This window comes from Gavia stellata, chromosome 1 (genome assembly GCF_030936135.1).
Source record: "Gavia stellata isolate bGavSte3 chromosome 1, bGavSte3.hap2, whole genome shotgun sequence".
Taxonomy (NCBI): domain Eukaryota; kingdom Metazoa; phylum Chordata; class Aves; order Gaviiformes; family Gaviidae; genus Gavia; species Gavia stellata.
This window is the reverse complement of record NC_082594.1, coordinates 25,407,847-25,422,750: the sequence shown is the minus strand read 5'-3', so window position 1 is coordinate 25,422,750 and position 14,904 is coordinate 25,407,847. Positions and strand designations below refer to the sequence as shown.

Here is a 14,904-nt window from a genome sequence, read left to right as displayed (position 1 = left end):
TGCAGAAACTCCCTATTGATTTTGAGAGTTTTGTAACATGTCCAGCATTAACTGTTGAATGTTTGGTTTTCTGGTCACAAAGTCCCCCAGCCCTTCAGTAGCATACAATGGTAGTTGTTGGCTCTGAGAAATCTTGGTGTCTGTTTTTCCTCCCTTAGAGTGTTTGTCTAATGCTTTTTAAAACCTACCTCTGAGAGTTGCATTTATGGTGTCTTTGCAGATTCAGTCTGTTCATACTCTATTCACTGTTTGAGGGAACTTGAACAAAGAATGGTTTTAATGTCCAGATATTCTGCCTTCTGCATGTGCCCATTTGTTCTGCTGTGTATGTAGCCTCTTTAGCATGTGTTTTGTCCATTCACTGGACCTCTTCACTGCTTCAGACCTGATGGATTTTTCTTGTCTTTGATAAATGCCACCACTTTCCACATCAAACAGCCATATCACACCTGAGAGAAGGAACAATAAAATTCCCTGACTACACGATAACTTTATGATTTGGGCAGGTAGGCACTATAGGAAGAGGCTGAGGTCCTTCAGCAAAAACTAACTCAATCGATTGTGTCGTTGACCTGCTTGGAGTGGTGTCTGGTTTGCAGCCATGCGCTCGTGTACTTGTGTTCATGCAGGGATACTGGAGATGCACAAGAGACAGAATTACAAAAAGCAACATATAGGTGAACGCTGATTGTCCTCTTGAAATTTTGTTTAGTTCCTGTCCTTCTTCTCTTCCAACAAGTATTTTGGGTTTGGTGTGAGATTTGTATGCTTCCTTGCTTGCTTCTTTAAGTGTCTGATTATGTTTGGTTAAAAAAAGGAGGATTTTCTTGTTATCTTTGTTTTTATTAGTTTTTTCTGCCACTCCTCCCTGTTCTGAATGGATTGAAGCCCTTAGCGGCTCTCCTTGCAGATGACCATAAATTTGCTAAGGAAGTGAGACTGCCCTACTTGGTACCCTGTCAGGAGGACAGAAGCTGGTTGGGTCCATACCTGCATGAGGCCAGGGAGAAGCAGAGCACAGAAAAATGTAGACAAAGAGGGGACAAAGGAGATTTGATACAGAGAAGGAGGCAGTTACAGAGAAAGTGAAAGTAGAAGAGAATGTGGGGGAGAGAAGAAGAGGGAGGAGAGACTGCTGACAGAAGGAAATGTAAATGCAAGTGTAAAAGCTGGAAATTGGGTCTGGAACTGAACACTGAATCAAGTAAACTTTTTTGTTGTAGATACTGCCTTTCCTAATAGTCTCTATGGTGATCTGAACAATGAAATGCAAAATCAACTTGCTTTGGAGGTTCAGCATAACAGGTTTGCACAGGACTAGCGCAGCTGCTTGAGTGATTCATCAAAATATGGCCAAGCGAGCTGCCAGGCAAGGTTACTGTGAAAGCCAGCACAGGGTGAGAGTCCCCCACCACTCACTCTCCTACCCAATACATTCACGCTATGGGCTGTTCTCTTTGCCTTGGCTTCATCGAGATGCATACAGAAATTTTTGTGTACGTGTTGCAAAGACGTCCGTAAGCAATTTGGACAGACAGAGATTAGCCTTTGGATTAACTGCCTTCTGCAGCTGTCGATTTATGAGAATTCCTGCCCCCAGCTGGAAAAATGTGGCAGATTTCCACCGCAAATAAACCCACTTTTTGCCTTTTGTTAGCATCCCTCTGTATCTTAGGCAAGTACACCCTCAGTCAAAAAGCTGTACTATTTTAAATCAACTGTAACAAATCTGTGAATCAAAACCTCTTTCTCTTTGGCAAATGTTATCAGTCACTCCTCAAGAAACTTGCCCCTTCTCATCTTTCCAAACATAATGGTATTAAATGGACTTTTGAATATGCTCCAAAGCCGTGCACTTGATTTCACCCTAGGTCAGTAGAAGTATACAGTCACTGCTCCAAGATGTCTGCTCCACCTGTGTAAGACGAATCGTTGCTTTCAGACCTACTCTTGATCCACTGTCCCCATAGCCGGTGACATGTCAGTTGGCAAAGTGCTCTCTGCACTTTTTTTAGGACAGTCTCCTTTGTCAGGGCACTCTGATATCTAACAAGAACAGTGGGTCATTCAGGATTTTGTGGCTTCCAGAATTTCTACTGATTCCATCAAAAGAAAAGCATATTATGTCACAGGATTCGCAGTGCAGCCAGATTTGGAGTGAGTCACCATGGCAGCATTTCAGTATCCAGATATCTCATTTGTCTGATTTTTCTTCTGATGAAACACAAGCATGTTTCGTTACCAATTAAAAAAACTAAACTAAACCTTTTTTTATTGAGCTGCAAATTTTGACACTAAAAACCTTCTGTATTTTCTGGTTCTTGGGCAGAATGTAATCTTATCTTTGTTGTGGTTAGACGCAAAACTTGTTTGCTACCAATATCCATTTCTGGTCATCTCTACTTTCTTTAAAAAAAGTCTTAAAACTTAGTTCCCTCTAAAAATGATTCAAAGTATATTCACCACTGAATTTATGTTTATTTCTGTCTCTTACTCTGTGCTCTCCTCTTGGTGTTTTTCACAATGTCTCTACCACTTTGGCTACTTTAATCAATTCCAGCTTGTAGAAAATACAGGCTAAATCCTGTCAGTTCATACAGTAACGTCAGTGCAGCTACAGGAATTTGTGTCAGCCAAGAATCTTCTTTAAGGTCCCTTTGGCATATTGGGTTGTACAGCAAATAAAAAAAATACATTTTTATCCTATTGGCTGGTGTCATCAACACTTCAACAGTGGTATGCTTTGTAGATATAATTACCACTACTAAATATTTAAAAGTACATACCCTTGCGGTTTTTAAAGTATCCACTTTGTGGCACTACTAAGACCACAATAGATGGATTTTTAAGTGCCTGAGTCTGTGCAGTCCTATGCTCTGTATATGCCTACAGCCAACTGCGAGCTAAAATGAAGGTACAGCTGTCTGATATGCCATTTCTTCCCTGCAGACAAAATGACCAAAGCAGTATTAGCCTTTTCTAGCCCCTTTCCTGCCACTTCACTAGCTGCTTAATTTTTCTCTCTAGCTAGCAGCAGAACTAAAAGATGTCCATTCATTCCTGTGAACTAACATCAGCTGCAGGAGCACTGCACACCTCATTGTTAACAGATAAAAGAGGAATGACTAAACCCAAAATTTCATAGCTATATTTTATTTTATGGTTTGGACACTATCTACAACATCTGGCCGACATGAAGTGATAAACTGGCAAAAGCTTATGGCATTAGTGAGACCTGGCACACTACCGATTCCAATCTCCATCTTCTGAGGTTTCGCATTATTTAAGATTTTGGGGGTGCTGGTAAAATTTGTTTTATGTTTTTCAATTAGACAGGCCAGCAGAGAGCTAGTCAGAGATGGGAGATAACTTTACCATCAAAACTTCATAGAAAAGTACTTCTAATAATAGACACTTAAAATGAGAATTTTTCCAGTCCCAAAATAGTCTTTCTGGTTTAGCACCTCATTTTAGTCTGACAGCCTGTCATATTTTACTGCCTTCATACTGCTTCCAAGAATGTGAAGAGCTGTTTGGATGTCATGTAGGTGAAGTTAGTTTGTTCTGCTTTAAAACAAATGTACAAGAATAACGCAGTATAAACCCAGTTCAAAGTCAAGGGAAGGATACTCATTAGCAACTGTGGGCTTCGCATCCTTAGAGAATAGCGAGTTCGACACTGACTGCACACTTCATGCTGAAGATGTATCTTTTTTGTTTGAGCAAACAGATGAGAATTTTTTTCAAGGTGCATGTTGTCAGCATTGCAGAGTAGCTCCTGGAGCTGCCTAAACACAAGCACAACTCTGTGTGTCCCAGGCTGAGGGATGAGACCAGGAAGGGCTGTGGGGCTGCTGCTGCCTTGGGAGAGGTCAGGGGAAGCCAGAGACACTGGGGCAGGCTGGAGGTTGTCAAGTTAGGGGTGCCTCTGATGGCAAAGGCAATGAAGATAGTAGTTGCCACTATAGGAAAGCTCACCTCAACTGCAGATGCTGCCCCATCCAGGATTGAGCCTCCTGGCTGCTCCTCCTCCCCACACCTCCACGGCTGCCTTCACTGCCTTCCTTTGCCTGCACTCAGACCCACCCTAAGTGATACCTCCAAATATTGGGTTTTTACTGTTATTTTAAGCATCGTGGCTATTTATCTGTAGTCATGTTCCTGAAACATAAATCTTCTTAGATGTACCTGGTCTGTGAAGTTTATAGATGTTTACTTAGTCCTCCTGCAAAACTAAGTGCAGAACCAGATATTTGCTGTCTTGGTTTCTTAAACGGCTCACGTAGCTGTAGTACCCAGCTACTTCCCAGTCTTTACCATGTGTATCTTAACACCATCCCTGCAAGTCAGGATCCCTCTACTTGGACCTTTCAAAACCCTTTTTTTTCCTAAACAGTCACTATGGGCATCAGTCCTACATAGTTCAGTGCACAGGCAATCCACCCCACATAAGCCAAGAAGCATTGATGGGACTCATGAGCTGCCTAAGATAGAGTAGGCTTTTATTCCTTACTTGTTAAGATGCTCGCTGCAGTCTTTACAATTAAATGAAAGAGGCTGTTATGAAAGGACTGATGACCAATCTTTCATAAACTAGGTTCAGGGAGACTTTACCACCTGTTGCTCACATGGAGCACACTCACATTAATTCAAATAACGAGTAAAAGCACCTTCTTTTAACATGTGCCACTTGCTGTTTTCCAGAGTGAAGATTCAGATGAAGAAGACCTGTGTGCTATCAGTAATAAATGGACTTTCCAAAGAACCAGCAGACGATGGTCTCGGGTGGACGACATTGATGCTTTGCTTCACCGATCAGACAGACATGGATCTTCTGGGGACATTAAAATGAAAAATACAACAAGTAGCGAGAGCGTCCTTACAGATCTGAGTGAACCTGAGGTCTCATCTATTCACAGCGAGAGCAGTGGGGGAAGTGACAACAGGAGTCAATCTGGCATCAGCAGCACTGCCAGGGAGACCTGCGACTGCTCTGGCCAGAATGATGTAGAAAGCACACTGCTGCAAGACTCCACTGTGATAAACACTGCCCTGTTCCCCAAGGACAACCTGAAGAATGAGAAACCAACACGAACCAAAGCAAAAACCTTTCTAAAACGCATGGAGACACTAAAAGCAAAAGGTGTGCATGGAAAACTAAAAGGCTCGGGAAGAACGGGTCCTTTAGAAATAAGTGGACCTGTTCTCCAGTATGAGCCGAAGTCCTTGAAAGACATGCACTGTGTACAGATAGTCAACGGTGATCTCCAAAACTTAGGACAAGATTCAGTCAAAAGAGGACCTTCCTTTTCCGTCAAATCCAGCAGTGACAGCAGTCAGTCCGAAAACAGCAGCAGTGGGGTGAGCACACCGTGTTTGAAGGAACGCAAATGCCATGAAGCAAACAAGAGAGGTGGGATGTACCTGGAGGACCTAGATGTTCTGGCAGGAACGGCCTTACGGCAAGTGGTGGACCAAAACCACAAAAATGAATTTCATTCCCAAGAGAACTTGGTTGTGCATATTCCCAAGGATCACAAGCCGGGGACCTTCCCAAAGGCACTTTCTATTGAAAGCCTGTCTCCTACAGACAGCAGTAACAGTGTAAACTGGAGGACAGGCAGCATCTCTTTGGGAAAGCAGAACTGCTCTACTCCAAAAGAGTCCGGATTGATGGCTTGCTGTCCTAAAGAGAGCAGAATTAGTATTTATGACAATGTGCCAGGTTCCCACTTGTATGCTAGTACCGGGGACCTCCTGGACTTAGAGAAAGATGTCCTTTTTCCTCATTTAGATGACATTTTGCAACACGTCAATGGACTCCAGGAGGTGGTAGATGGCTGGTCAAAGAATGTGTTGCCAGGTCTGCCAGTTGATGATGTGTCAGTCAGGGAATGTCCGTCATTGCCTTTCCAGTCGCCCACACAGATCACTCTTGATTTTGAAGGAAACTCTGTCTCTGATGGCCGGACCACACCGAGTGACATGGACAGAGATGGAACATCCCTGAATGAATCCGAAGCCACCGGTGTTAGGGACAGGAGAGACTCTGGGGTGGGAGCATCGCTCACAAGGCCAAGCAGGTAGGTAGCAAAATTTTGTACACAAATCCATAGACCGTGAAATACGATATAATGAAGCAGAGGCTCTCAGCCTGGGAGTCAGAAGGTGCAGGGTGCCATTACAGTTGCACTCATCCTGTATGGGGATGGGGACTTCCTAGGGAAGGGTGGGACTTTGGGAGAAGGGACATCCTGCTATGGAAATTCTTACGTGGAATCAATGGAGAATTGGTTTAATAGAGCAAACTAAGGCTTTTTTTTCTCTCTTGATCCATTGATTACCTAGTAGGACCCTGTATATGTCGTGGGATGCATTTTCAATTTGTCTTCTAAGTTATGCACCCCAGTATTTATGCATCAGTAGCCTTGTGCACTTTTTTAATGCACTGGTCTGCTTTAAAAATGTGTCCCTTTGTGCTCAAAGAGAATTTCCCTACCCTGCCTCAGTCCCTTACGTGACGGGATGAAATGATGGTATACAATTAACTTCTTAATAAAAGTTAAAAGCGGGATTTTGTTAATAGTTTGCAAACCTGTTTTAAGCCAGAAGGATGAGTTCCTGTTGAGCCAAGGGTGGCTTTTACACGCAAAAGCAGTGAGAAAATACCTTGTATCTTCTGATCTGCCATCAGTCTTGTCACGTCCTCACAAAGGATTCCTCCATGCCATGATTTACTGCTGCCCGTGCTTGCTCACCACCATCACAAGCAAGTGAACTCAAGGAAACTACTGAGTAAATGAGCTGTGCCAAAGTTTTTAGGATTTGAGCCAGAGCTCATGTTTAGCAAAACAAGAAACTGAAATGAGGTTTTTTCCTATGTATCCAGTATATAGAGAAAGTGCATTGGAGTAAAGAGAAGACGTGAGTGGCTCAATAGCTTGGTGGTTACAGCTCTTGCCAAGGAGACGCAGGGTTCAATCCCTTCTGAAAAAAAACCTTCAGTATTTAATAATAGAGATATTTGGAGAACCTCATCTCCAAATACCTTGGTGGTCAGGCCGGTCCCCTGGGAGGTGAGGGACCAGGCATCAAATCCCAGTCTGAGTCAGGGAGAGAACATTTGAATCTGGATCTCCCACATACAGTTGGAAATGTGTGGGCTAAAGGGCATAGCAGGCAGCACTGCTTCCCTGAGTACATGGACGGGACCCACACCCACTTGTGAATCTAACATTAAAAAAAACAAAGCTTGGGCATTTCCAAAATTGAAGAGATTGAGCAAATTGTTTTATTTGCCTCCAAGGTACATTTTCTTTCAGTTGACACACCACGAGCCATAAAGTGTGTGTGCATGTTTGTGTATGTTTATGTATGTTTTGTATATTGCCCAGCACTATCTTTTTTGCTATCTTTTTTGCCCAGTTAAAGCAGTTGTCTGATTTTTCTGTTGTTTCCTTTGCTAAAGGCGATTACGATGGCATAGTTTCCAAATCTCTCATCGCCTGAGCCACTCCATTGCATCACTTCACATCAGCAATCAGTCAGCAGCCCAGCTGAATCTACTGCAAAAATTCTCTCTGCTTCGTCTCACTGCCATCATGGAAAAATACTCCATGTCAAACAAACATGGCTGGACCTGGTGAGTACCATCGATAACTGGAAGAGAGATATTTTTACAAGAAATTCTCCTAATTCTGTTATTCTGATAGTAAATTCAGTAAATGCAATTATGAGGAACAACTGACTTCAGCTGTAGAATTTTAAACTGTCCCCTTTAATCCATTGCTGCCTAGTGACTCAGTGGCAAAGTCAGAAATAGAAACTGGAGATCTGACTTCATTCCTGTGCTCTAACAGAGAGACAACCCTAGCCTCTCTAACAACACTCCAGTTCCAGAAAAATAAACAGGAGTAGGAGAGAGTGATTAAAAGTAGGAATTGTTTACAGTAAGTCTTCCCCAGAATTCGTTTTGTGATTCAAAAAGAAACAGCTGCCGATGGTACTTTATGTATTCGATATTGGTTTGCTTGTGCTTTAAACAGTTGCAGGACTTTTCTCTGCAGATCAGAAGATGTAAGCTTTAGCCTAGGCTTGGACTTGCGTTAGAGGGAGCTTGCAGCCGTAGCAGCTGTAACAGCTACCTGGTCACTCAGAGAGTGGAGTGAAGGGCAGATGGACATGAATGCTGGCAATGTGGCTCCTTCTGTAGCAACTAGCTACAGAAATCTGCATATTTAATAGTATACGAACCCTGATGGGCCACACAGACTGAAGTATACTGGAATGGAAATGGGCATAGCTAAGAGATTGTAAGTATCTGAGAAATAATCAAAAGGATAACAGAAACTTTCCCTAATACACAGAGACACTGAGTGCAAAAATAATATGACTTGACACTTACACTGCAATTTCCATGTTCACCAAAATCCCACTAATCCCACTTCACCAAAATCCCACTAAATTCAGCTGTGAGCTAGATAAGACAGGTTTCCCTTTAGAAATGGAAAAACAGATACAAGGGACTACATGTGAGATTCACCTCACTGACATCAGCCAGTCCAAAAAGCTGTAAATCTAATCTGAGCAAGTCAGGTCGGCTGTCTGTGGTCAGTGGAAAAAGACAGGCAACTCCAAAGGCAGCTCATTCTATCCAAGACTCAGGGTTTGGGTTACCCTCCAGAGATGCCTTGCTCCACAGTTTGAATAGAGGCAGTCTGGACTGTTAACTCTTTCTAAATGTCCGTTAGAGAGCTAAAATTCAATAAGATGAACACCCAGATCTTTGTTCTCCTTTGGTGCAGCTTCCTGTGGCTAGCTGACAATGTCTGTACTGAAATGCGTCTCACCTTAACCAACTCCAAATAAGCAGATTAGAATACAGCAAATTCTAGATCCTGCTGTTTGTACAGAGGATTTCCCTCCTAGCAAATATTTCTTCAGTTTGTATAATCAGTCTCTAAGGATTTATAAGAGTGGGATTCTTGCACCTCGAATCCTGTGGTCAGTTTTGGGCCCCTCACTACAAGAAGGACATTGAGGTGCTGGAGCGTGTCCAGAGGAGGGCAATGAAGCTGGTGAGGGGTCTGGAACACAAGTCTTATGAGGAGCGGCTGAGGGAACTGGGGTTGTTCAGTCTGGAGAAGAGGAGGCTGAGGGGAGACCTCATCGCTCTCTACAATTACATGAAAGGGGGTTGCAGAGAGGTGGGTGTTGGTCTCTTCTCCCAAGTGACTAGTGACAGGACAAGAAGAAATGGCCTCAAGTTGCACCAGGGGAGGTTTAGGCTGGATATTAGGAAAAATTTATTTACTGAGAGAGTGGTGAGACACTGGAATAAACTGCCCAGGGAAGTGGTGGAGTCACCATCCCTGGAGGTGTTCAAGGAACGTGTGGACGTGGCATTGTGGGACATGGTTTAGTGGGCATGGTGGTGTTAGTTGATGGTTGGACTTGATGATCTTACAGGTCTTTTCCAACCATAGTGATTCTGTGATTCTGTGATTCTGTGACTCTAAATAGCTGTAAAGTTATATACTGTAGTCCTTCAGTAGGTCATATAATCCAAGCTTTATCTCCTTCCCACACAGATGAGAAAAATCTTTGTCACATTCAGGTCATATTCATCCTTCTTTTTTTTTTTTTTTTTTAATTCCACTGCAGTCATGACTCCCACAAAGGGAATCCGGTTTGTTCTTATTTTCACCATCATTTTTGGAAGAAAGCAAGCTCATCAGCTTCACTTACATTACTCAACTAGAATAAATCATATAACACCAGGGATGAATCTGGCACATAGGGATTTCCCGCCATCACTTATTACTGTAAATTGTTAGTCAATAGAAATGCTAAATCACGTAACTAGTAGGATAAAAATCATTCAGCATGTTAGAGGACTGAACCTCTTTTTCTTTCAGATACCCTCTCCACTATGCTTTGCTGTGCCATTCCTTTGAGTCCCTAATGCATGCTTTAAACCATGTTGTCTTCAGCTGGATGACAACTGCATAGTAAAAGTTTTTTTCTAGAACAGATTGTTATGCCATATCTTAGAGCCAGAGGCCATCTACTTATAAAAGTTGTCAAGAAATCCATCAGTTATACAGATTGTAAAGTGTCCGTGTATTATGCATTAAACATTATTTCACCATCTTTATAAAAAAGGACATGGCCCCAGTTACCAGTTTCTGCCAGCAGTGTTACTTGAGAGACTGTGTAAATACTCTAATATTTACATGCAGGCTGCTCATGTTAATTTTCAGGTCTGTGCCAAAGTTCATGAAGAGGATGAAAGTCCCTGACTACAAGGACAAGAGTGTCTTTGGTGTGCCTCTGATAGTTCACGTCCAGAGAACAGGACAGCCTCTTCCCCAGAGCATACAGCAAGCACTACACTACTTACGGAGCAACTGTCTAGATCAGGTATGATCTTTACTCCAGGGTCTTGGTTGACATTTTCTGAAAAGCCACCCTAAGCAAGCAACGGTGAACCTTTCTGCACTTAGTGCCAGAATTATTTGAAGATTTTTATATCTCATGTTGGGCCCAGATCTCCTCTGGTGATTTGGTACCTGGCACCAATACTAATGGTTTGCCATTTTGAGATTTGTATCCAGCTAATATCTGTTAAATTCTTGTAGCTATAACAGTCCTGCTGATTTGTATATGATAGCCTACCTCAGGGAGTGACCTGCGATCTTTGTGTCTATTGAATCAGAGCTCAGGACGCCCAGCTTCTACCCATATCTGCACTGCTTATGCTTGACTGTTGCCACTGAGGGTTAACTGCATTCACCATTTCACAAGAAATGGTACAAAAGGTTTTATTTACTTAGCAAAGAAAGAAAAGTCCAAGAACAGAGAGCAAACTCAGCAAAATATTCAAAGTATTCTGTTGACAGAGTCAGATATATCCAGATAGAGTTAGGTCAGCAGGGGTTCAATGCCAAAGCCATTATGGTACGTTTCCTTTTATAGTGTTCTTAGCTGCAACAAGCCAGCTGGGAGACCCTCATGCTCAAAGTATTTCAGACTTTTTGATTCCTTTTAGCTACAAAGCAGGGACATACCAATCATATTTTTACTGTTCTTCCCCTAAGGATGAGGATATGTATCTTTATGAACATAGGACTAGGAGAAACACCCTGGCTGATTGAGTTCAGTCCTCTGCTATTACTGACCTCATGTCATATGACCTCTTCCGTAAGTGCTTTTAGATAGTTGTAAGTTCAAAAGGAGCAACCAGCATTTTACTCTGCAGACTTTGCTGCTTTCCTAGCTCTGAAAACACAAAAAGGGTCAGTTCTGAATCTTTCCATTTTCTGATCACCATTCTGGTTGCTGTTCAGGTTGTTTTGTTTGGTGACAGTCATCTTCCCCAAAATGGAAGTCTAAAAATTAAATGCCTAGCTGTGAATCACAGCTGTTTCCTTTTACAGCCAGTGGGGAGACTCAGGCCCTTCCTGTACTTTCTCTCTATTGACTGTACAGAGATCCTGTAGTGGGCAGACCTTGACATCTAACTCCTGGGTGTCAAAAGTGAGGTGAGATGAGTTCTCCCTACTATATGTCGTACGGGAGTTGAGGGGTGGGAGGAATAGCCTGTTGGAAATGTATTAATAGGGGATGGAAGGGGAAGAGGCATAGAGACAACTAGGAGCAATACACTCGGTAGCGAACATGCCTGGTTATCGCTGGGGTAAGCTGGGCTTGTGTACTGAGTGGGGAAACCCAGTGTAAGAAGACAAGTGATGCAGCAAGCCTGCAATCAGCGATGGGATTGGAGGAGGAGACACTTGCCCAGGTATGAGGAACAGGAGATGTGGGGATAGGGATGGGCTTGTCAGCTAAGTGGCAGAGCCATAGGAAGAAAGAGAAAAGAGAGGGGGGATAAATCGGGGAGAAAGTAAAAGGGAGGGTAAAACCAACGAGAAAGAAAAAGCTCTTGAGAGATTTGAGGTGGTCAAAAGGAGTGTCCATGGGCATTCTCAGACAAATATCTGCTCCGAGAGGGAGTGTTTAGTTGCTGGGAAGCATCAGAGCTATGTGAAGGGCCATTTAAACTCAGCTTGAGTTTCCACTCAGAGTGGAATTGGGAAAATATTGAATAGAAAATGAAGGAGGAGGAGTACAGATCGGGACCATTTAAAATATCTTTCCACCAAAAACCTTTCTAAGCCAAAACCCTCTCGGCAATTCAGCTTTTCTGCTTTACAGTCACTCCGTTTGTTCCCACTTAATTCAAAGTTTCCTAATGCCCGGCCAGAGGTCTGAGCAGCCTCCAGTCTCCCCCGGCATCTTGCTTATGTGTCTCTTCTGTGCTCTGCAGAAGGCAGTCTAGAGTCCCGAACAGGCATCAGAGCTTCTACTGCATGCAGTTGGTGAAGTAGAGGTTGCTCTAAATCATCTTAAGGTCTGCCTCCTGGCACTGAAATGTCTAAGATGGTATGAGGAGCCTCACCATTATTTGTAGGATATATTATTCAGTTTCAACTTGTGAAATAAATAGAAACTCCTTCGCCTTTGTCAACTGCATCTTTATTTCTGTCATGCATCATATGGCTACTTGCACGGCAGATGATCCACAGAATGAGGATAATAAAGAGATTGGGCCAGACTAACCTCTGATAAATCACTGGATTTATAGTCCCATTTTATTTACAGAATAAGCCTGTAATATTGCAGAACAGAGCCAAAAACGTCTTTTTCTATCAAGTGAAGAACTGTCCTCTTTTAATTAATTATGATTTTTTCCAAGAAAAAGGGAAATAGGATAAATATCATTAAACAAAAACAAAGATCAAGAGTAGCAGTCATGTGCAGCAGGAGATTGCGCAGGTGAGATTTGACATCTGACCTCTCAAATCAGACTTAGCTGGAAGTTTTTAAAGGTTCTTTATACCACCAAGGACACGTTCCATCAAAAGCAGAGAACTGAGCCTCCGCTTTCACATTTTTCTACCGCAGGCCAAAAGTGTATTTTTGGGATAGAATTAGCATGGGTCCTTCTGCATCTTCAGCACACATTTCTAAGAGGAAAAGCGATTTAAAAAGAAGAAGAGAAAGGGAAAGGGAAAACCAGATTAAAAAAGCCAGATGCTCTTTCTTGTATTCTCTTGTCAGAACGAAGAGCAGAACTTCACCTGTGAACAGAAATACAGTGCACTGGGATGTACACAGAGCACACTCCACTTCTCTACTTCCTACACATAAATATAGCACATGAGCAATGCTAAATTCATCAATAAGAAGACATAGCAGAAGAGCTGCTCACAGCCAGCAGTGTAGCAGTTCATCTCCATATAAATAAATATATCCCCTCAAAGAGTTGCATAATATTAGTGTCATTAATACGCGAGTTAACAAAAGTCCTAAATACCGTGTTCCTGAGCATGGTAAGTGTTCTAGGGAGAGGAGGGACCTAGGTGAACTCTATCCTGGCAGAAGTGAGGGGAGGAAGGCCATTATTTCCTTGTCTCTACACATTTTTGTTAGTGGACCATGCCATGCAGAAAACTGAACAGACCACCAGCGAGACAGCGGGCATGGAGGAACAGAATTCTATAACTCCAAACCTGAAATACAGCTTTTTCATAGGTCTTTCTCACTATTTCACCTTTTCCCCTGCAAAACTGAAGGAAAACAGCGCTAACACTTCGCAAATGAAACACTGTAAACTCACTTGGGAATAAATAGTGTGGTTGAGGCTCAGGAATTCGCCCCAGGGGAATTCCACTGTCAAGAAGGACGTAAAAGGGCAGCACTGCCATGAAGGCATTAATTGAAGAATTACCGCTTCCTTCAGAATAGAAAGCAGACAGGATAAAAATGTATCTTAGTGACACTGCACAAGTAATCCCTCTGTGGCCCCCGCTTTTGAACTGGAGTTTTCGGTGGGATTTGGGGGAACTGTTGGAAGCAGAGAGCTGGAAGGGGAAAAAATAGATTTGGTCTTGATTCTAAAGCTCTACCAGGATGTACTAATCTTCTGCCACAGCATTTATTACTTAGCTGAGCATAATATTTTCTTGTTAGTCTTCAAAATATATACCCAAATAAACATGAGGAACCAGATTCTCAGCTGGAGTAAATCAACAGACAGTCACCCAAGCCAAGCAAGCCACTGCTGATTTATATCAGCTGAGCATCTTGCTTAAACTCTTCAGGCAGCAGGGAAACCACATGCACTCTGAACTCTCCCTCTAGGATGGGATACAGAGCAGCAGCGTTATTAACTCTTACAGTCCTGTCCTGAGAGCACGTACTTGCCTACAAGGCTGTGGGCAAGTCATGACTATCCCATTTGCACATGTTTCTCATGTTCTTGCCTAGACTAAAATAAGCAACCCAAGCTTTGATCATGATTTAAGTCCCCTGTAATAGATTTTTTTATATATTTATTCTTTATGTAATATTTTTTTTAACTCAATTCAACATGGTGCTTTTTTAGGTGGGTCTGTTTCGAAAATCTGGAGTGAAATCCCGAATCCAGGCCCTACGTCAGATGAATGAGAGCTCTCCAGAAAACGTCAGCTATGAAGACCAGTCGGCATATGATGTGGCAGACATGGTAAAGCAATTTTTCAGGGACTTGCCAGAACCTCTCCTCACAAGTAAGCTAGGAGAGACTTTTCTACACATCTACCAATGTAAGTTGCAATATTTTCATTATTATAAACAATTATATAATATTAGATAATAATATATTGTAAATAATTTTTGTATGTTAACACTGAGCGGGATTCTTTCTGCTCAACCTTTGAGATGTATAAAAGAACCCCTCTGCCCTCAAAATCTCTCACTGAGAGATTTTTTTAGAACTTCCTAAAGGTTTCAGTGTCAGCATACTAGCAAATTTAATGGAAAGACAGTGTTCAAATCTTGAGAAGCTTTGAAAATATCAGC

General features: G+C 42.4%; 1 protein-coding gene across 4 annotated transcripts in view; it reads left to right on the top strand.

Annotated features, from left to right (window-relative positions):
* Positions 1–14,904, top strand: part of STARD13 (StAR related lipid transfer domain containing 13) — a 305,199-nt gene that overhangs the window by 277,005 nt on the left and 13,290 nt on the right. For all 4 annotated transcript variants that reach the window (XM_059826737.1, XM_059826755.1, XM_059826761.1 and 1 more), the window contains 4 exons: positions 4,705–6,083; positions 7,469–7,642; positions 10,263–10,422; positions 14,450–14,648. In XM_059826737.1, coding sequence (XP_059682720.1) covers positions 4,705–6,083; positions 7,469–7,642; positions 10,263–10,422; positions 14,450–14,648 — 1,912 coding nt within the window. The remainder of the gene's footprint in view (positions 1–4,704; positions 6,084–7,468; positions 7,643–10,262; positions 10,423–14,449; positions 14,649–14,904) is intronic.